Source organism: Lampetra planeri, chromosome 10, assembly GCF_965212315.1.
Source record: "Lampetra planeri chromosome 10, kcLamPlan1.2.h2, whole genome shotgun sequence".
Lineage (NCBI taxonomy): Eukaryota > Metazoa > Chordata > Hyperoartia > Petromyzontiformes > Petromyzontidae > Lampetra > Lampetra planeri.
The window spans coordinates 3,272,888-3,294,876 of record NC_136116.1 but is presented as its reverse complement, the minus strand read 5'-3'; the positions used below and the strand labels follow the sequence as shown (position 1 = coordinate 3,294,876).

General features: G+C 56.7%; 1 protein-coding gene across 2 annotated transcripts in view; it reads left to right on the top strand.

Moving 5' to 3' along the window:
* Positions 1-318: 318 nt before the first annotated feature.
* Positions 319-21,989, top strand: part of LOC144720850 (uncharacterized) — a 59,335-nt gene continuing 37,664 nt past the window's right edge. The window contains exon 1 of one of the 2 annotated variants that reach the window (XM_078597940.1): positions 319-1,412. In XM_078597940.1, coding sequence (XP_078454066.1) covers positions 827-1,412 — 586 coding nt within the window. In that variant the 5' untranslated portion in view covers positions 319-826. The remainder of the gene's footprint in view (positions 1,413-21,989) is intronic. The other variant, XM_078597939.1, reaches the window with a different exon arrangement.

Genomic DNA, 21,989 nt, shown 5'->3' with positions numbered 1-21,989 from the left:
TTTACACACCGCACCAGGGACTCATTTGAGGCTGAGTCGACCTAGGGGAGGCCCAGAACCGGTTCAGATAAATCGTCACCGGTGTTGGCCCCGTGAGCGGGAATCTTGAACCTGGCTCACCGGCTTCGTAGCGCGCTAACCGCTTCACCACCGCTCCCCGCGACCGCCTTTGTCTCCCCCGCGGCGATGTTTGCACTCACCACGCAAGACAAACACTCACCACCATCGCGCAAGGCGAACCCTCCACCCCCACGCCAAGCAACTCCGCCCCGCACTCGACAGCACACATAACCCACTCGTACACCCCCCCCCCGCGCTCCGCCTGCAATCCCTTACAGAGCAAGTGAAGCGTGTCGCGTGGACGGGAGGGAGTGGGAACGAGAGAGAGAGCGAGGAGTTCCTTTCGTCGAGAGCCGCCCGCCCGCCTCCATCCCTCCCCTCCTTCTCTATCCCCTCCTTTTCCCTCTCTCCTCCCCCTGCATTGTGGTGGAGCGAGTATGTAGAGCGCACGGCAGCAGCATCGCGTGCGCGTCTTTGTTGACTCCCGGATAACCATCCTCATCATCATCAGTATCGCCATCATCCTCATCATCATCGTCACCGATATATCAACCCACCACCAACCACCACGCCAGCTCAGACAATAGCCAGCATGTGCATCCACGCCTCCTGACATCGCACCATACATACATCATACGCGTGCATGTATTATACATGCGTAGGTCACATACATGCACGTACGCACGTATGCAGTATCACTGCACGCGGGTCGAGGAGGAGGAGGAGCGCGAGTGAGTGAGTGAGCGAGCGCAGCACGGAACGCGCAATGGCATCGTCGCACGTATCGCAGCGAGTGCGGCGCTCTGCAGTCTCGCCGACTCCGACGCGACCCCAGCCCCTGCGAGCGACCGTGCCCTACCAGCTGCGAGCCGGCTCGGCTAGCCCGTCCGGACAGGGGCTCCCTGCCGTCGGGAAAGCAGCCACCGCCACGACCGCCACCGCCAACGCCGCGGCAACATCATCACCCGCGACCCCGGCACCGAGTCCGTGCGCCCAGCCCGTGGCCCCGTGCGCCCAGCCCGTGGCCCCGTGCGCCCAGCCCGTGGCCCCGTGCGCTCCGGCCGCGCAGAATTGCGGGAAGAGACCGGCGGCCGCGGCTGTTGTCGTCACCACCTCGACCAGCACGAGCACCGGCGGCGACACGAGCAGCACCGGCGGTGGCAGCGACGGCCGCGCGTCCGAATTGTCTCCGTTCAGCGCCGTGGACTTAGAAGAGCGCAGCAGCAGCAGCGTCAGGCTGGCGGTGCCGTCTGCTGACCATCAACCACATCAGCAGCAGCAATATCATCATCATCATCAGCAGCAGAGGGTGTCCCCCGAGAGACGCAGCCCCAGTTCTCCAGTCCCTAAAGGTCAGCGCACGGATCAGGCCGCGCTTGCCAATATCGGCTGCCCTTGTGCGTGAGCGTGTGTGTGCAAGCACACGTGTGTTCAAGCACACGTGTGTTCAAGCACACGTGTGTTCAAGCACGCGCGTTTGTACGTATGCGTGAACGTATGTATGCACGTACGCACATATGTGTACACGCGTGTGCATGTGTCTGTGTTTTCGAGCGTGTGTACACGCGTGTGGATATGTGTACATGTGTGTGGGTTCACGTGACTGGTCACACGAGCGTCTGTGTATATCCACACACGCGTGTGTGTGGATCTACACACACACACGCGTGTGTGTGTGCATCCACGCGTGTGTGTGTGTGTCATGAATTACGCGTCCACCCGGGCACACTTTGTCTTGGTACGTGTGCGTGCGTGGATCTATGCGCGCACGTGTGCGCGTATACGTGTGTGTGCGCACACGTGCTTGTCCATGTGCACGTGCGCACACCAGTAAATGCGCGTGCGGGTACACGTGTGTGTACGTGTAGGTCGACTCAGCTTCAAACGATAATTTGGTGTGGTGTGTAAACATCGTAATTTGGGGAGACAAAGGCGGCCGGGCGTGGTTTTTCCCACCCACCGTCTCGTGCGCCGTGTCGGACTTCATAGGTGCTCGCTAACAGCACTTGCCCCAACAGTCTGTGAAGGCAACACGGGGGATCTTTGTTCTGTTTTGCGCGAGCCAACGTTGCTGTGCGCGCGCGTACCCATGTTGATCTTGTTGAGTCCGTGTGCTTCATCAATACATGCCGTGTGCATGGTGCGGGGAGCGGTGGGGTAGTGGTGAGCGCAGTGCGCTACGAACCCGGCGACCCCGCGATTCCCATTCACAGCTCACACCAGTCAAGAATATTTAAACCGGTCGGCCCGCCGGCATCTCATAGGTCGACTCAGCCTTAAATGAGCACCGAGCGTGGCGTGACACCGGGCAATGGGGGAGACAAAGGCGGCCGGATGTGGTTTTGGCCACCCACCCCCTCGTGTACCGTTCCGGTCTTCAATGGTGCTCGCTAACAGCACTTGCCCCCAACAGTGTGCCAAGGTTGTGCGTTGTCTTAACGCTTGCTCTCTCTGCGCGAAACAAATGTAACGTCGTCTTGATCAACACGAGACACGATCGTGCGACTTACAGCGCCTCTCATTTGCTACGAAGCGCTTCAACCGCACGCACACGGCGTGAGAAAACACCCCCCACGTGTGATGTCGACCCAGTGCTGGGACGATGGCCTTCCTCGTGGAGGTTATTGACCAGACCTCGCCACGCGCGTTGCTGATCGCGGCGAGCACAGACCTGCAAGCACGCGAATGCGTACAGCGGCACCAATGGATCTGTCCGCACTGCCCCGTCAATGCTGAAGCAACCAACACGTTTGCGCGCGCGGTGGTTCGCCCATTGCGAGCACTATCCAGGCTCAACAACGCCTGCTTAGCTGATGAGGATTTGCTCGTCGGCAAATGAATAGGTAATGGGTGAAACCGGGAATAAAATGTCTCGGTACAGACACACGGACAAACACGCGTTGGGGGTGCGCGGGGGGGGTAGCTTGTGCAGTGGGGTGGGGGGACGAGATCCCTATCGGGAAGAGCGACGCGTGGCGAAAGGAGACGCGTCAAGTCCGTCTTCATTTGCACTTGGATTCCATTGAATTGGAACAATGAAATTGTTGTTGTATTCTAAATGACTTTAATGTAACCCAGATCGCCCGTGCAACAAATACAAAGAGGCGATGGGGCTGTATTTTCACCTGCCGGTTATGTAATGATGGATGTCAATGAAGGATATCTTCCTTCCCTGCATCAAGAGACGTGGGTCTTAGCAGACAGACCCTGCCCCTTCTCCACTCCAAGCTCTCTTAACAACATTGCGCAGAGGATCGCCGATTAAGCCCTCGGTCAGGTCCACAGAGTCGCAGATACACTGTGGAATATTTCACATAGGACCCGTGTATTAGGAGGTAGATCCTTGTACAGTATATAAACACGTGCACGCACACACGTGATATGGATGCTAGCAATGTGCTTGATACCCAAATCGTTTTCAGATTTTCCATGTTGATTATGCTGCAGTAATAATAATGATATTTTTCCGCGCATTTGTCAATCCCCTGCTAGATTAAAGTCATCGGGTTTTTTTTTACCATACTTCACCGAGCTGGTCGGCACGGGTTTGGTGAAAGGCGTTGAGATATCGCTTCAGATACGGATGTTGGTGTGGCCAAGAATCGTCATCGGGGTCACCGGGTATCATAGCGCAGCGCGCCAACCGCTGCACCACCGCTCAACGTCCCAGTAATCTAATTCTCAAGTCAAAAAAAAAATCTCAACATAAAACTTTGACAGTGCAATTAAAACGAGTTCATGGTAAGGTTATAGAGCAGTGCATTTGCAATCGTGTTACATACACGACTGCATTAATGTAGTTTGCATTTAACATTCATCTGTTTAACGGCAGCACAACATAAATAACACGGCAATTGTTGATTTGAACCGGTGCAGATTTCAAAGTCAATAACACAAACGCAGATTTCAATCCGTCATACACGACGCAACCTGTTTTGTTGCTGTCTCCGAGCAGGGTATGACAGCCCATGAATACAGACACCGCATTAATTCTAAAGTGTTAGACAGTACCATATTTAATTCACACTGTGTAGGGTTTTTGTTTATTTTTTTTACAAATATTGATATTTTAATATTTTCAAATTATGTTTGGATGATTTTTTTGTTGCAAATTATCTCCGTGTGATCCATCATCGTCATGGCCACATCATTATCATTTATACTAATTGTATTCTGACAGCCAATGATATTTAAAAATGGCCAAATTATTTACGTGTATTGTTATTACTTCATGCACAGACCATTTGTGTGTGTTCTGTATATCAAACAAAAAACGCACTTATGTGTATGTGCACATTGAAACGTCGATTTAGGCACCATATAATTACATTTTAATTACTCCTGCATTGAATATGCAAATGAGCATTTACAATGGGATTGTTATTTTAACACTTACACAGATTGCTATGCAACCGAGAGTAAAAAAAACACAACACGTGGATGTGTGTCTCTCTGTGCAAACATTTGCCATGATGGAACTGAATGTTTGCACCTCATACGACAGCAGTGGTGGTATTTGTTTCGAGCTCTACGTCAGTATCAGCATCATAACGCAAACCCACTGAAGAGCTAGACTGCTCCATATAGAAGCCAGAACACTAACACGACACTCCTGCTCTTAGAAGCCAGAAGCCCTCTTAGTGCACGGAGAGAAGGGGGTTGAGTGTCTGGATTTCTTTCTCCACGAGCCCATACTCTGTGTCTCTTCTCTCGCCACATCCATTCTCCCCGTATCTCGTTCCACCGCATCCTCCCATCTCACCCCGGACTCTCCCTCAACTCATTGAAGCCGTGCGCCAGTGGTGTGTTCCGTGGTCCTTGTAATTGCATTGTCTTCGTCGCTTTCTCAACGCCTGCCCGAATCAAATAAGTCCTCTCTACCCGCATTCGTCCAGAGAATATCAGTAACCACAGCCAAGGCTCTAAGATCTTCATGCCACCTCCATTCCCTATCAGAGATGTTCCCAACATCCATCTCAGCAGTCTCGTCAGTCATTTCCAAGCACTGAAATCAGCGAGGATTCTTTCAATTATTGCCTGCCTCTGTAGCTAAGCAGGTTCGAGCCTGGTGAGTGCTTGGGAGTATACCCTTGGGAATTACGGGTTCGTGAGGCGGTCAGGAGAGGGCCGGGAGAGAGAAGTACATTCCTGAATCTATCTTTGTTGGAGATTCGAGGGCTATCTTGTCGTATGCATGCGATGTCGCCAGGCATTACAGTATTATCCCACATGTCAAGCGCCAATCAATGAAATTGGCAAAACACAGGAATGCAGGACCCTTCTGACAAGGAGCCTTGAGACTCATTGAGGCATTTATCGGCAAAAGAGAAGGGGTTGTTTTTTTTTCATCATCATTTTATTTATTTTATACAACTCCTGCACAATCATAATTACGTTCATATGTAATAAGAAATAAACTCGTTTTATTTATCTCCATGTCAGCCTATGACCAAATCAAATCAGATAATGGAAGCTAAGCACGGTTAATCCTGGATAGTGCTTGGAAGGGCGACCAAACGTGCATAATAAGGCAGGTGTTATAGGCTACGGGGGCTACGATGCATGCAGCAGAGGGCAGCACCGCAAAATCCATTGCTGCGTGGAACCTCTCTGCTCCCAATGATATTCGACTTGCCTTCACCAAGGCGCACTGGACAAGCTTGGTGATTCTAGATTTGAAGTTTTCGTGACTGCAAGGATCCATACTCTTTGTCTTTTTTCGGTAAAGCCACGTAGGTGAAAAAAGAAAACAAGCTTGGTGATGTACGGCAACATGCCCCTCACGGCCCGTGCATTGTGGGGAGGCCCTCATCCAGCAGTGGAGAGACAAAGGGGGCTGTGCACGTGCTGCAACAAACGCAGCGCGGCGGAATGGACATCGGGTGTCCACGGCCGTCTCGGTCACGCGAAAAAAAGGGGTCGCGCCAATTCAATAGTGGCGGCACTTCACCGGTTCGAGTTGTGTGAAAGGATTTGACCCTCCTGGCCACCGATGAACACTTTTTTGTTGCCCCTGCGATTTGATTTTTGAGCTACATTTTTGTTTATCGGGAGGCGTTTGAGCAGAGATGCCAAAGGTTTTCCTGCGATATGAGAGCCGGTGGCAACGGGCATTTGCTTTGTTTTGCTGAACGTTTCCTAACTCTTAAAATGCTAAAACTGCGAAATATTTACAGATGCACAGGAGCAACGTGCTAGCGATACGTGTCCGGTGGTTTCAATTATCAAGACAACGTTGGGCTGCGTGAAATTAAAAACATAAAAAAATATTTTATTTATTTAGGATTTGCAGTTCTCCCTGTGGCTCTCGCCCGGTTATCCAGACATCGAACCTATCAGCCCACATTGTTGAGGAACACTCTTTCAACACTCTTTCATTGGTCAGGAACGTGACCGTGGTTTAACCGTGTTTTTGAACAAACAATAATAAAACCCCAAACGCACCTCGAGATTTTGATCTGATCAACATGTTCACTTACTCACAGTCCTTCCATCACCTTCACCAATGATCAATACACTGCTGCATGAGCCTTCGTTATCCCTCGCGGTCTCATGATGTGACAATCCAACTCGCTCATTGCACACGGTCCAATTGTATCACTCCAACTCCTTTTGGGAATGTTTGTCCCTTTGGCTGCCACTCCATTGCTAGTCCCGACCACGAGTCCACACAGTCCTTTCTAAGCGACATGTCCTGCACAAGCCCATTGGGCCGTCAGTGTGATGGTGTCTCGAGCTTGCGTTTGCTCTCTAATCCCACGTTTTACCCCCCCCCCTTCCCGTCTCTCAGTGCAATTCCGAGCGTGCATCTCATTACTCGTAAAAAAAAACGTGCACCTTGCACCCCAGCACGGCAACCGTCGCAGGGAGATTGAACCAGGTGCACATTTACTGTGACAGGTTGCGAAGGCGATACGGGAAAAACAGAGAATTGGCAATCACCGAGCAAACGGGTGGGGGCGGTGCGTGACCGATTGCGTGCACGATTTCAGCGCGCGATCAGATGACACGTCTCTCTTTGATTGTGCCAACTCGCACAGCGCGCTCGGAACTTCGCCATTCCACGAAGCGCGCGGAGCCCGCAAAGCTGTCGCTCTGTCACTTTTACCAACTCCAGCCTCTTCTTCTGCGTCTTCATCCTCTTCCACTTCTTATCATCCAGGAAGGCCCAATTATTGCACGGGATGGGCCGCTCAGATCGCCTCTCGTCGTAAAGCTTCTGCTCCGTGCCTCTTGATCTCGTCTAAGCCCGCTGTCCTCATCCTCCCATCTCCGCACCTCTCATAAGCACGGTTGGCTACGTACGGTGCCAAAGAAGTTCAACATACATATATCGCACCCTCTCGGTCTCTCTCTCTCTCCTCCCTCGTATCCTGCACTGATGTCATCTCTATAGCCCTTCTCATTGCATCTTCCGTGTGACTCTCATCCTGTCACCTTATGAAACGAATTGTAGAGAGGCTCAACGCGACGGTCATACAACAACCGTCGCTTCAGTTATCTTGACAAAGAGAGTGCATCTGGTGCACAACGAGTGAATGGCCTTCACCGCAATACAACAGAATACGATAGACAACGTCACGAGGGCGGAGTGGTGGCGCAGCGGTTCGCGCACACCACGCTATGTTCCCAGCTGCCTGGTTTCAATTCCTGGCCATGGCTAACACGAGTGGCGATAGCCGTTCTGACCCTAGAACCCACAATGAACAGCGTGGAGAAATATGGTCAAACATCAGTCATCTCCGACACGATGTAGAGACCTTCATCCACGGTTGGATTGAACGGCTGTAAATAATAATAATTCAGTTTTACAAAATATCACAACACGTGGGAAATCCATGCGAACACGGGGAGAACATACAATCTCCAAATATACAGGCGTCAGGGTCTGGATAAAACTCACGATCTCCTGCATAACAGGCGAGGAGGGAGTTAACATATCGCTAAGATCAGAAAGATCACGTAATAAGATGCATAACGTGGGTAGGCATGTCCTTGAATCATCATCATCATTAGTTATGATCGACCCACTGCTGGATGAAGGCCTCTACCCCAAAGCCATCACCATCTATTTACAGTATGACCTAAATTAACCTTCACAAAACGCCGTACGAGATATAAATGACGAATAGGGAAATGCATTGCTTGATTTTTTTTTGATTGAGATAAATTGGGACACATTGCAATTTCAACCGCATTTGGCCCTAATTATGCGTGGGGAATTAAGGTGTCACTCACGTTGAACTATATCTGAATAAAGCTTCTCACGTGTTTTTTTGTGTGTGTGTCACTTCCCTGAGAGCAGTTCCCCCTCAAGACGGCGTCTGTTTTGCCGAGAGATTAGTTGGGTCTCTTTGCCGGCGGCCTCTCTAAACAATTTGTTTTTGTTGGGCAACCGCCTGCATCGCACGGCGCGTGCGGCATCGAAGACCACAGCGCTGAATGTCTTTATTGAATAAATTCAGAGCCAACGTATATATATGTTTTGCTGCTGATGATGATGATTTCCTCTGGGCTTCCAATAAGGTCCGCGCCTCCGTTTTTTTGTTTTTAGCTGCCGGTTTCACAACCGGCGCAGTCAAATATAAAAAACAGGCTCAGGACCTCCACACGGTAATTAAATTTTGCTCGCCAGTATTTAAGGGATCGTCGGGTGGAAAGGGCTTCAAGCCGAGAACCCTGTTTCTTGCCGTGCATGCCCCCGAGCGCGTGTTTTCATTGTGTGTGTGTGCGCAAAAAAGGTCAAAAAGTGCCCTCCCTCGCTAGAGCTTTAGGGCGTCCCCGGACAAAGCTGTTCCCTCTAATTTATGAAACAAACGTCCGTCCGTCCGTCGTCGGTCCATCTGTGCGTCTCGTCTGTGGCGTGGCTTCTCAGCGAGGCCCGCGCCACACGGATAGTTTACTGGCGGCCCGTGTGCTCTCTTGTCGATGTCGTGTGGGGGGCGGCTTGGGCGGGAGGTAGGGGGGGCACGGCTCGATGCAGCTGCCCCGCGAATGAAATGGCTGATGACCGCCTGGGACACCCCCCCACACCCTCAGCCCGCTGTGCTCGGCACCTGCCTCACCTATTATTACATTGATGATAATGATCTGTGCGCGCACGTTGTTGTTGTGGCGAAGTGCGGCGTCTTGTTTTGTTTATCGCGTTCGCGAGACGGTGCAGCGCGCGATTGTTGTTACCTGCGTCGCAAGGGGTTTTTTCGTTCAGCTCGGAAATATTTAATTAGTTTTTTTTAAGCCAATTGCCAAATTGCATTACAGCAATATTCATATCAAACGGTATTCACAAGTCGAGATAAAAATAAGAACATTGCTGATTGCTGATTACACTTTGTTATCACGTATTAAGTGTGCAATGCAATGTTTGAGTGTCTCGTGTTAATGGTACTAATTCACAGCCGTTTGTTAATCCACTGCTGGATGAATGTCTTCCCCACACCGTGTTAATCACACATACCTCACCACGCGAGCCAGTGTGCATTGGTGAAGGGAGAGGCTCAGGACCGGTTCAGATATCACTCGGCACTGACGATGATTTGCCCTGGCCAGGAATAAAACTCAGCTGGCTGGTTTCATAGCGAAGTGTGCTACCTATGTGCGTATGTTGAACCTCTTTCGCACCGTACGTAGCCAACCGTGCTACTGTGCGTGCTATGAACCCAGTGACCCTTTCACCGCAAGATAAAATATAAATTTTGTTACAGTCAATGTAAAAGCTGACGCCTCTTTAGAATCCCACAGCTAAATAATTGTCCTCTGAAGCTCTGTCCACCTGGCCGCCTCGTTTCTTTTTGAGTGAAGGGCCAAGGTGGGCCCCACCTCCGTAGACACAGGCCTTCGTCACCGTGAGCCAGGCCCTCGTCACCGCGAGCCAGGCCCTCGTCACCGCGAGCCAGGCCCTCGTCACCGCGAGCCAGGCCCTCGTCACCGCGAGCCAGGCCCTCGTCACCGCGAGCCAGGCCCTCGTCACCGCGAGCCAGGCCCTCGTCACCGCGAGCCAGGCCCACGTCACCGCGAGCCAGGCCCTCGTCACCGCGAGCCAGGCCCTCGTCACCGCGAGCCAGGCCCTCGTCACCGCGAGCCAGGCCCTCGTCACCGTGAGCCAGGCCCTCGTCACCGTGAGCCAGGCCCTCGTCACCGTGGGCCAGGCCCTCGTCACCGTGGGCCAGGCCCTCGTCACCGTGAGCCAGGCCCTCGTCACCGTGAGCCAGGCCCTCGTCACCGTGAGCCAGGCCCTCGTCACCGTGGGCCAGGCCCTCGTCACCGTGAGCCAGGCCAATGTCACCGTGAGCCAGGCCAATGTCACTGTGAGCCAGGCCCTCGTCACCGTGAGCCAGGCCAATGTCACCGTGAGCCAGGCCAATGTCACCGTGAGCCAGGCCCTCGTCACCGTGAGCCAGGCCAATGTCACCGTGAGCCAGGCCAATGTCACCGTGAGCCAGGCCCTCGTCACCGTGAGCCAGGCCCTCGTCACCGTGAGCCAGGCCCTCGTCACCGTGAGCCAGGCCCTCGTCACCGTGAGCCAGGCCAATGTCACCGTGAGCCAGGCCCTCGTCACCGTGAGCCAGGCCCCCGTCACCGTGAGCCTCGGCTGCTCCCATACCACGGTTACTGTTCCTGTCATCTTCACTCGTTGATTCCTCCGCCCTTGTTGAACACTCGGTCTACCAGACGCCGACTGTCTCGTCTCATCCATGCCGTGTCCAACCCACTACCAACACCGCAGGTCACAACGATTCCCGGTCTGCCTCTTCCCGCGCGCTGCTCCAATTTGGAATGCCCCCTCCACCCCCATCATCTATGTTCTCAAAGCTGTTGTGAATAACCGTGCTCAATTCAAGAGTCATCTCTTATCTATTCAGATATACAACTTTGATCGTGCTGTGTGTTACTGGCCGTTGGATGGGGTGCTGCCGGTGGCGAGATGTTATCTCCCTCGCCTGGTATGCAGGAGGTCATGGATTCGATCCCGACCCTGACGCCTGCTGTACATTTGGAGTTTGCACGGTCTCCCCTTGGTCACGTAGATTCGTCTCCTGGTTTTGCGCGCAAAGTATTTGGCTGCTGCTATACATTTCCACGTGATAAGCCACTTTGTTGAGCCATCATGTGTGGCCAGGTCGCTTCTGGAAAAGAGCTACATAGCTCAGTGGGCTTTACCTGGTAAATACAAGTGTTTAGTTTATAGTCGTTATGCCTTTAGCTCAGTGACTGCGTAAATAAAACAATCACAAATAGTAAATGTGTTTAATGTGCATACAGAGCCCTTTGTGTTAATCCACTGCTGAATGAGGGCATCTCCCACGAACTGTGTTCGGTCGTGGGGGTTATTTGTCTGTGCTGGTCAGTGCGTGTTGGCGACGGCGAGGAGAACCATAGCGGTACAGTACAACAAACGAATATTGATGCAGCCCCCCCCCCCCCCCCCCCGATTACTGCCCACCATGTAGCCCCACAGCAGCCAACTATGATAACGTGTTCGTGCACAGTGGTGGTCACCCATCCAAGCACTATCCAGGCTCAACCCTGCTTAGCCTCGAGATATCTAACGGCACGCTCAGGGCGAGTTGGCCACAGGCTTTATATTGATGATGAAGATGATGCTGCTGTTGTTGTTCCCGTCATAGAGGCTTCGAAGGGTCCTTTGTGCTCTGTGGTGCCAGCGCTATCGCCTGGCAACCGAACACGGAGACATAATGAAACCCGCCGGGACTGCACAATGTAAAGAACAAGGCCATCAGTGCACACGCAATCTGTTAATGTGGCCGCGCTGTGCTTTGCGTGTTGGCCACTGTGGGTTGGCGGTGGGGTGGGGTGGGGGTGGAGGCGTGCGGGCGGGGGCTAGAACGTCACTGGTGACTCAAGCGGCCGAAGAAGCTGTGGGTCCTATTCACAAAAAAAGGTTTTTGGGTGAGATCCCGTAACATATAAATTAGGCCATCTAAGGGGCCGTCCATAAATGACGTCACGCACCTGGGGGGGGGGGGGGGTCAGACATTTGTGACGATGTGACAATGGGGGGGGGGGGTTTGAGAAATGCAAGATCGTGTGTCGTGGCATTAGCACCTGCGATTAGCTTGGTTGGATACGTACGGTGCGAAAGAAGTTCCACATACGTACCAGCTACCTCCACAATTTAATGTTGATGGCGGGATGATTTACGATGATATAACAAAGTGGACTGACTGCCTCTTGTCCACACTATAACGGGGGAAATATTGGCGGTGTCTATTTCCTGTGCTTTGGGGCCGTCCATAAATGACGTCACGCACCTAGGGGGGGTGGGGTCAGACATTCGTGACGATGTGTGACGAGGGGGTGGGGGGTTTGAGAAATGTGACGTCACATCAAAATGCGCAACTTTAAATAAATATAGACAACACGTTCTACTTAATTAAATAGACTTTTTAATAAAACAAAATTCTCCTACAACATCAGAGTACAGCGCCACATTAAATACGCACTACACTGACAATAGTTTAAAGCGATTTGACGTCATATTTGAGGGGGGGTCTGACTTTTTGTGACGTCGTGTGACGAAGGGGGGGGGGTCAAAAATCGTCCAAAATCGCGTGACGTCATTTATGGACGGCCTCTAACCCTGAAACCTTTATTATGAATAATGTTGGTCGCGGCGAAAGTCTCCGTGCTGACGGGTTCCGCACGAAGGGTGGACACTTGGCTGGGTGCGGTGCCACCGCGTGGGGTTGGCACGTACACCGGTGCGTACAATGCAATTGAGTTCCATATCCAACTCACCCACCCCACCTGCACTTCTCTTCACAGCCTGGGCACCTCCAGACCATGGGTCCCTTTGCAGCTGCACCACCCTGCACTCGGGATAATTATCCCAATGGTAGTAGGGGGGGGGGGTGGGGGATCTCTCATTTATTCGATCGGGGTTGGTAGCGACCCGATGGGTGCGTCCAGAAGTGAGCGAGCTGCAAGGTGGCACGGCCTCCAGCGGCGCGTTTGCCGCTCGCTGTTGCAGAGGTTTCGCGGTTCGACTCCAGCGGCCACCCTGGTTAATTACCGCGGCGTGAACGCGGCTCGCCGGCCGCTTCTTAGCCGCCGTTAGAGTTCCTGTGCCGACATTCGCAAGAGCAGGCCATTGCGTGATGGGACTCGCGGTCCAAACGTGTCCACTTTGATTTAGAAAACAAAATGACTCGGCCATAATAGAGTTTTTTGGGTTAAAAGCGCGTAAATATATAAATGTGTTGTTAAACCCACCATCACCCAACATAGCCAACTAGTAATGGTTGTCACGTGAACAGAACGTGCCAATTTGTCACTAGTACAGCACTAGCCGGTGTGTTGGAGAGCCAAGCCACAACATTTACAATCTGATTACGACGTTTCGCCAGTAATTACAACCAGCTTCATCAGGCGACAGCCAGATTTGTGGAGAAGTTGAACTGTTTCGTTCCTTATATTGAGGCGCCTCTATTGTAAATGATGTGGCTTGGCTCTCCAACACCCCGGTGGTGCTGTACTAGTGACGAATTGGCCACGTTCTGTTTACGTGACAACCCTTACTAGTTGGCTATATTGGGTGGTGGTGGGTTTAACAACACATTTATATATTTACGCGATCTAACCCAAAAACCTCTATTATGGATATTGGTCGCGAAAGCCTCCTACGTGTCAAAATGACTCGGTTTGGATTCGAAATGGCAAATCTGCACGCCCCAACCCCTCCGACTGCATGAAACCTGGCAGAACCCTCCTGGCAAGAGAGTCTTGAGACTCAACTCAGCGAGGCTCTGTCGACGAAGCGAGCGTCTTAACAATCACTTAACTAACAATACAAGCGATCAAACGACCGTTGCCACGCGGTTTTGCCTGCGCAAGACCTCCGATTGTCCCGGCCACGATCTGCGTTGCGCCACAGCGACACGATACAGCGGCAGGGGTCAGGGGTTGCGAGACGCGACCGTGGAAGGCGCACGCCCTGGCCACGTGAATCGGAGGGGACCGGCCTTGCACAGTCAACGCTGCGTGTCGTGACCATCAGCAACTCCAGCGGGCCCCTGAGCCGGTCGAGAGCATTGTGTGTTGGAAGTGAAGGGGCACTTCAGGCAGCGTGCTCTTGTCACAGCTCGCTTACGCTGCGTGTGCTTACTCTACACACACTGTGTGTGTAGAGTAAGCACACACAGTGTGTGTGCTTACTCTACACACACTGTGTGTGCTTACTCTACACACACTGTGTGTGCTTACTCTACACACACTGTGTGTGCTTACTCTACACACACTGCGTGTGCTTACTCTACACACACTGCGTGTGCTTACTCTACACACACTGTGTGTGTGCTTACTCTACACACACTGTGTGTGCTTACTCTACACACACTGTGTGTGCTTACTCTACACACACTGTGTGTGCTTACTCTACACACACTGCGTGTGCTTACTCTACACACACTGTGTGTGTTTACTCTACACACACTGTGTGTGTGCTTACTCTACACACACTGTGTGTGCTTACTCTACACACACTGTGTGTGTGCTTACTCTACACACACTGTGTGTGCTCATTCCTTCCCTTCCATTCCGGCGAGCCTTCCCAGTGAAATTGATGGCTGCAAAACGCATTGCACTTCACGCCGCATGCACGGCGCGTTTACGAAGACAACGCGACTCGTGCGTGATGCCCACGAAGAATGTTTGCTGTCGTTTAGAGAGAGGGGGGGGGGTGGGCGGTGATTTGCATGTGTATGTGTAGTGACTGACTTGGAGACGTAAGTTCTTGGAGGCAGTTCTTTAACACTGGTAGGAACCTCCTGGTTACACCAGCCCACAGGGGATTATTGTGTCCGTCGTGCAGGGAGGGGCTGGGTGGGGAGGGGCTGGGTGGGGACGGGAGGGGCTGGGTGGGGAAGGTGGGGCTGGGTGGGGAGGGTGGGGAGGGGCTGGGTGGGGAGGGGCTGGGTGGGGTAGGGAGGGTGGGGAGGGGCTGGGTGGGGAGGGTGGAAGGGGTGGGGCTGGGTGGGAAGGGGCTGGTCACCCCGTGGTGCCCTTATAAAACTCAACGTTTAACCTATTCACGCCGGCTTGTGCCCGCCCTCACAGTCGGCCATATTTGCGGAATACACCACGCCGCTGTTGACCCTGGCCATTGACCGAGCAACCCAACGTTCCTACCAGCTCCCTCCGCAGGAATGTGTTTAACACCGAGCACACTTTGTACAATACACACCCTTACACCGTTACACACTCGCCTCTGTCTCTCGCTGATACGCAACTCTACACCGGTTGCTCGCCTACACACAACGCTGGCCATCTGACACTGACGACGCTGAACTAAGACAGCCAACTACGTCTAGCAGCGCAATGTCAAGTGACGACAACGACGAAGAGACGACAGCGACGATCTTCAGCAGCGACGACGACGGAGACCGCACTCCACACGACAGCCCCGAGCTCCCCTCCCGGGGCCCCTCTTATACTGCCAGCGCGGCCTGGCTCCGCCCCCGGCCACGCCCCCTTCTGGAACCTACCAGCGGGTTCTCGACGCGCCCCTTCCGTGACCCCTCCCCTAGATCCCTCTCGGGTCTATCACGTGGCCTGCTGTCAGTCAGGGCTGCTGTAAGCTGCAGATCCCTTTCCCTGCCAGCAGCCAGTGAACTGCTGCCACGTGACCGATTCTATGTCACTACACGTGTATGACATGTTGAACTTCTTGCGCACCGTACGTAGCTCATCTCTACATCGGCCCAGCTCAGCGGCGAGCTCTCTCTCCCCTCTTCCGCGGTCACGAAATTCTTTCCCTTTATCCCCTCCAGTTGTTAAAACAAAAGGAAGAAGGGGGGAGGGGGTGCAGCGGGACATAAAGTGCGTGGTTATATTTACGGTGTAACGGAGCCCCTGGGACGTGTGAAGCAGTCGTGCCGAGTGGGTGGGAAAGGAGAGAAAGAGTTCAACCATCGCAGACACAGGGCGGCGGTGGGTCCCGAGTGCAGCTGCCAGCCTCGTTACAGACAGAATTGAGAGAGGTGGGGGGTAGTGGGTGGCGGGGGGGCCTTAGAAAAGGAGCTGTTTTGGATACAGGGCCCATGTAACCATGGGATTTTGGTGACACTTACGGCTCAAGTGGCCCCCACAGCTCGCGACGGGGCTGTTTGCGTAGCGGGTCGTTACGCTGATGGGGTGGAGGTGGGTGTACATTCTGGGCGCACGAACAGCAGCGATAAAGAGGAAGAAAAAAACTACAGGCAAAGCTGCTGCAGGTAACGTGGCCACGCGCCCTTGACGTGCAAAAGCTCGTGTGGCCGGGAGGCAGGGAGTTGAGTTGGCCCGGTGACAAACGGCAGCGCTGGTGAGAGACCGGCCCAGCATGCACGTGCCACATTCATGTTGCTCGTTCGCGCTCGCTCGGGTTCACTCAGCAGCGCTGCCACGGTGCCTCTGTGTGGTGCCGTCGCTGTTCTCGCTCAGAGCAACGTCGGTCACCACAGAGGCCCCGTGGCTCACTCAGAGCAACGTCGGTAACCACAGAGGCCCCGTGACTCACTCAGAACAACGTCGGTCACCACAGAGGCCCCGTGGCTCACTCAGAACAACGTCGGTCACCACAGAGGCCCCGTGGCTCACTCAGAACAACGTCGGCAGCCACAGAGCCCCCGTGGCTCACTCAGAACAACGTCGGTCACCACAGAGCCCCCGTGGCTCACTCAGAGCAACGTCGGTCACCACAGAGGCCCCGTGACTCACTCAGAACAACGTCGGTCACCACAGAGGCCCCGTGGCTCACTCAGAACAACGTCGGCAGCCACAGAGCCCCCGTGGCTCACTCAGAACAACGTCGGTCACCACAGAGCCCCCGTGGCTCACTCAGAGCAACGTCGGTCACCACAGAGGCCCCGTCGCTCACTCAGAACAACGTCGGTAACCACAGAGGCCCCGTGGCTCACTCAGAACAACGTCGGTCACCACAGAGGCCCCGTGTGACTCACTCAGAACAACGTCGGTCACCACAGAGGCCCCGTGGCTCACTCAGAACAACGTCGATAACCACAGAGGCCCCGTGACTCACTCAGAGCAACGTCGGTAACCACAGAGCCCCCGTGTGGCTCACTCAGAACAACGTCGGTCACCACAGAGGCCCCGTGGCTCACTCAGAACAACGTCGGCAGCCACAGAGCCCCCGTGGCTCACTCAGAACAACGTCGGTCACCACAGAGGCCCCGTGGCTCAGAGCAACGTCGGTAGCCACAGAGGCCCCGTGGCTCACTCAGAACAACGTCGGTAACCACATGGGCCCCGTGGCTCACTCAGAACAACGTCGGTCACCACAGAGGCCCCGTGGCTCACTCAGAACAACGTCGGTCACCACAGAGGCCCCGTGGCTCAGAGCAACGTCGGTAGCCACAGAGGCCCCGTGGCTCACTCAGAACAACGTCGGTAACCACATGGGCCCAGTGGCTCACTCAGAACAACGTCGGTCACCACAGAGGCCCCGTGGCTCACTCAGAACAACGTCGGTCACCACAGAGGCCCCGTGGCTCACTCAGAACAACGTCGGTCACCACAGAGGCCCCGTGGCTCACTCAGAACAACGTCGGCAGCCACAGAGCCCCCGTGGCTCACTCAGAACAACGTCGGTCACCACAGAGCCCCCGTGGCTCACTCAGAGCAACGTCGGTCACCACAGAGGCCCCGTCGCTCACTCAGAACAACGTCGGTAACCACAGAGGCCCCGTGGCTCACTCAGAACAACGTCGGTCACCACAGAGGCCCCGTGTGACTCACTCAGAACAACGTCGGTCACCACAGAGGCCCCGTGGCTCACTCAGAACAACGTCGATAACCACAGAGGCCCCGTGACTCACTCAGAGCAACGTCGGTAACCACAGAGCCCCCGTGTGGCTCACTCAGAACAACGTCGGTCACCACAGAGGCCCCGTGGCTCACTCAGAACAACGTCGGCAGCCACAGAGCCCCCGTGGCTCACTCAGAACAACGTCGGTCACCACAGAGGCCCCGTGGCTCAGAGCAACGTCGGTAGCCACAGAGGCCCCGTGGCTCACTCAGAACAACGTCGGTAACCACATGGGCCCCGTGGCTCACTCAGAACAACGTCGGTCACCACAGAGGCCCCGTGGCTCACTCAGAACAACGTCGGTAACCACAGAGGCCCCGTGGCTCACTCAGAGCAACGTCGGTAACCACAGAGGCCCCGTGGCTCAGAGCAACGTCGGTAGCCACAGAGCCCCCGTGGCTCACTCAGAGCAACGGAAATTGGGAGAACAAACGAAAAGATGCAGCTCGGACCGCACCACCCAATTAATCAGAATCTTTATTTATCCCGGAGAAATCCGATGAGCCGTGAAGCTCATTTTTTTGGCAGATGTCCAGTAGGGGCGCGCCAGAAAGTAACAACAAACAATACAACAAACAACGATGGGAGTGCAAAGTATAAGAAAGGTGAGCAGATCACTAAAAATAAGTAAGTACGCAAATAAAATCAAGTATATTAAGCGACTCAACCCGAGCAGGCATGCAGAGATACCAATACAGATGTAGTTACACAATGTGCATGACCTGCATACATACATACATAGACATATAGAGACAGACAAGACAATAACAAGAGATAGATAACCCCCGTATCGTCTACATACACTTTTGGGGCAGGTGTTGTGAGCGAGAACTTATTTAGGTCGGCACATGAAGGGTTGTGGTGCAACCAGTGACCAGTCCTGGCTTCCTGTGCGGTATATTGATCTATTTAATAAGGAAGCGCAGTCCGTCATGGGCAGAGGGGATGAGAAAAGTCTTGAGCCTGGACTTGAACAGAGGAGGAGGCGGAGTGGGAGGGGGGTGGACAGCGCAGATGGCCGTAGGAACGTAGTTCCAAACTCTATGGGCAACAGAGGAGAGTGACCCCCCCCCCTCACTCGAGCGGGCTTTGAATGATGGGGATGCGTGCACATTGATGGTGCCGCCCTCTCTGTGCGCTCACGCACAACGTGACGGTCAACCAGTCGAGTGTGCAGGCGGTGCAACTGCTGCTGCTGCCTGGACCTACGGGGCCGAAGGGGCTCAGGTGCTGGGTTACAAAGAGTGGGGGGGGGAGGAAAGTAGACACGTGGGGGGAGGGGGGGGCGGGGTGGGGGAGTAGACACGGGGGGTGGGGGGAGTGGGCACGTGGGGGGAGTAGACACGGGGGGGGTGGGGGGAGTGGACACATGGGGTGGGGGGGAGTAGACACGGGGGGGGTGGGGGGAGTGGGCACGTGGGGGGTGGGTGGGGAGTAGACACGGGGGGTGGGGGGAGTGGGCACGTGGGGGGTGGGTGGGGAGTAGACACGGGGGGTGGGGGGAGTGGGCACGTGGGGGGTGGGGGGGGGTAGACACGGGGGGTGGGGGGAGTGGGCACGTGGGGGGGGGGAGCAGACACGGGGGGTGGGGGGAGTGGGCACGTGGGGGGTGGGGGAGAGCAGACACGGGGGGTGGGGGGAGTGGGCACGTGGGGGGTGGGTGGGGAGTAGACACGGGGGGTGGGGGGAAAGGGCACGTGGGGGGTGGGGGGGGTAGACACGGGGGGGTGGGGGGAGTGGGCACGTGGGGGGTGGGGGGGAGTAGACACGGGGGGGGTGGGGGGAGTGGGCACGTGGGGGGTGGGTGGGGAGTAGACACGGGGGGTGGGGGGAAAGGGCACGTGGGGGGTGGGGGGGGTAGACACGGGGGGGTGGGGGGAGTGGGCACGTGGGGGGTGGGGGGGAGTAGACACGGGGGGGGTGGGGGGAGTGGGCACGTGGGGGGTGGGGGGGGTAGACACGGGGGGGTGGGGGGGAGTGGGCACGTGGGGGGTGGGGGGGAGTAGACACGGGGGGGGTGGGGGGAGTGGGCACGTGGGGGGTGGGGGGGGGTAGACACGGGGGGTGGGGGGAGTGGGCACGTGGGGGGGGGGAGCAGACACGGGGGGGTGGGGGGAGTGGGCACGTGGGGGGTGGGGGAGAGCAGACACGGGGGGTGGGGGGAGTGGGCACGTGGGGGGTGGGTGGGGAGTAGACACGGGGGGTGGGGGGAAAGGGCACGTGGGGGGTGGGGGGGGTAGACACGGGGGGGTGGGGGGAGTGGGCACGTGGGGGGTGGGGGGGAGTAGACACGGGGGGGGTGGGGGGAGTGGGCACGTGGGGGGTGGGTGGGGAGTAGACACGGGGGGTGGGGGGAGTGGGCACGTGGGGGGTGGGTGGGGAGTAGACACGGGGGGTGGGGGGAGTGGGCACGTGGGGGGTGGGGGGGGGTAGACACGGGGGGTGGGGGGAGTGGGCACGTGGGGGGGGGGAGCAGACACGGGGGGTGGGGGGAGTGGGCACGTGGGGGGTGGGTGGGGAGTAGACACGGGGGGTGGGGGGAAAGGGCACGTGGGGGGTGGGGGGGGTAGACACGGGGGGGTGGGGGGAGTGGGCACGTGGGGGGTGGGGGGGAGTAGACACGGGGGGGGTGGGGGGGAGTGGGCACGTGGGGGGTGGGTGGGGAGTAGACACGGGGGGTGGGGGGAGTGGGCACGTGGGGGGTGGGGGGGGGGTAGACACGGGGGGTGGGGGGGAGTGGGCACGTGGGGGGTGGGGGGAGAGCAGACACGGGGGGTGGGGGGAGTGGGCACGGGGGGTGGGGGGAAAGGGCACGTGGGGGGTGGGGGGGGGTAGACACGGGGGGGTGGGGGGAGTGGGCACGTGGGGGGTGGGGGGGGAGTAGACACGGGGGGTGGGGGGAGTGGGCACGTGGGGGGTGGGGGGGGTAGACACGGGGGGTGGGGGGAGTGGGCACGTGGGGGGAGTAGACACGGGGGGGGTGGGGGGAGTGGACACATGGGGTGGGGGGGGAGTCGACACGGGGGGGTGGGGGAGTGGGCACGTGGGGGGGTGGGGGGAGTAGACACGGGGGTGGGGGGAGTGGGCACGTGGGGGGTGGGTGGGGAGTAGACACGGGGGGTGGGGGGGAGTGGGCACGTGGGGGGTGGGGGGGGGTAGACACGGGGGGTGGGGGGAGTGGGCACGTGGGGGGGGGGGAGCAGACACGGGGGGTGGGGGGAGTGGGCACGTGGGGGGTGGGGGAGAGCAGACACGGGGGGTGGGGGGAGTGGGCACGGGGGGGGTGGGGGGGAGTAGACACGGGGGGTGGGGGGAGTGGGCACGTGGGGGGTGGGGGGGAGTAGACACGGGGGGTGGGGGGAGTGGGCACGTGGGGGGTGGGGGGGAGTAGACACGGGGGGTGGGGGGAGTGGGCACGTGGGGGGTGGGGGGGGAGTAGACACGGGGGGTGGGGGGAGTGGGCACGGGGGGGGTGGGTGGGGAGTAGACACGGGGGGTGGGGGGAAAGGGCACGTGGGGGGTGGGGGGGGTAGACACGGGGGGTGGGGGGAGTGGGCACGTGGGGGGGTGGGGGGGAGTAGACACGTGGGGGGTGGGGGGAGTGGACACATGGGGTGGGGGGGGGAGTCGACACGGGGGGGGTGGGGGAGTGGGCACGTGGGGGGGTGGGAGGAGTAGACACGGGGGTGGGGGGAGTGGGCACGTGGGGGGGTGGGGGGGAGTAGACACGTGGGGGGTGGGGGGAGTGGGCACGTGGGGGGGTGGGGGGGGAGTAGACACGTGGGGGGTGGGGGGAAAGGGCACGTGGGGTGGGGGGGTAGACACGGGGGGGTGGGGGGAGTGGACACATGGGGTGGGGGGGGAGTAGACACGGGAGGGTGGGGGGAGTGGGCACGTGGGGGGGTGGGGTGAGTAGACACGGGGGTGGGGGGAGTGGGCACGTGGGGGGGTGGGGGGGGAGTAGACACGTGGGGGGTGGGGGGAGTGGGCACGTGGGGGGGGGGGGTAGACACGGGGGGGTGGGGGAGTGGGCACGTGGGGTGGGGGGGGTAGACACGGGGGGGTGGGGGGAGTGGACACATGGGGTGGGGGGGGGAGTAGACAC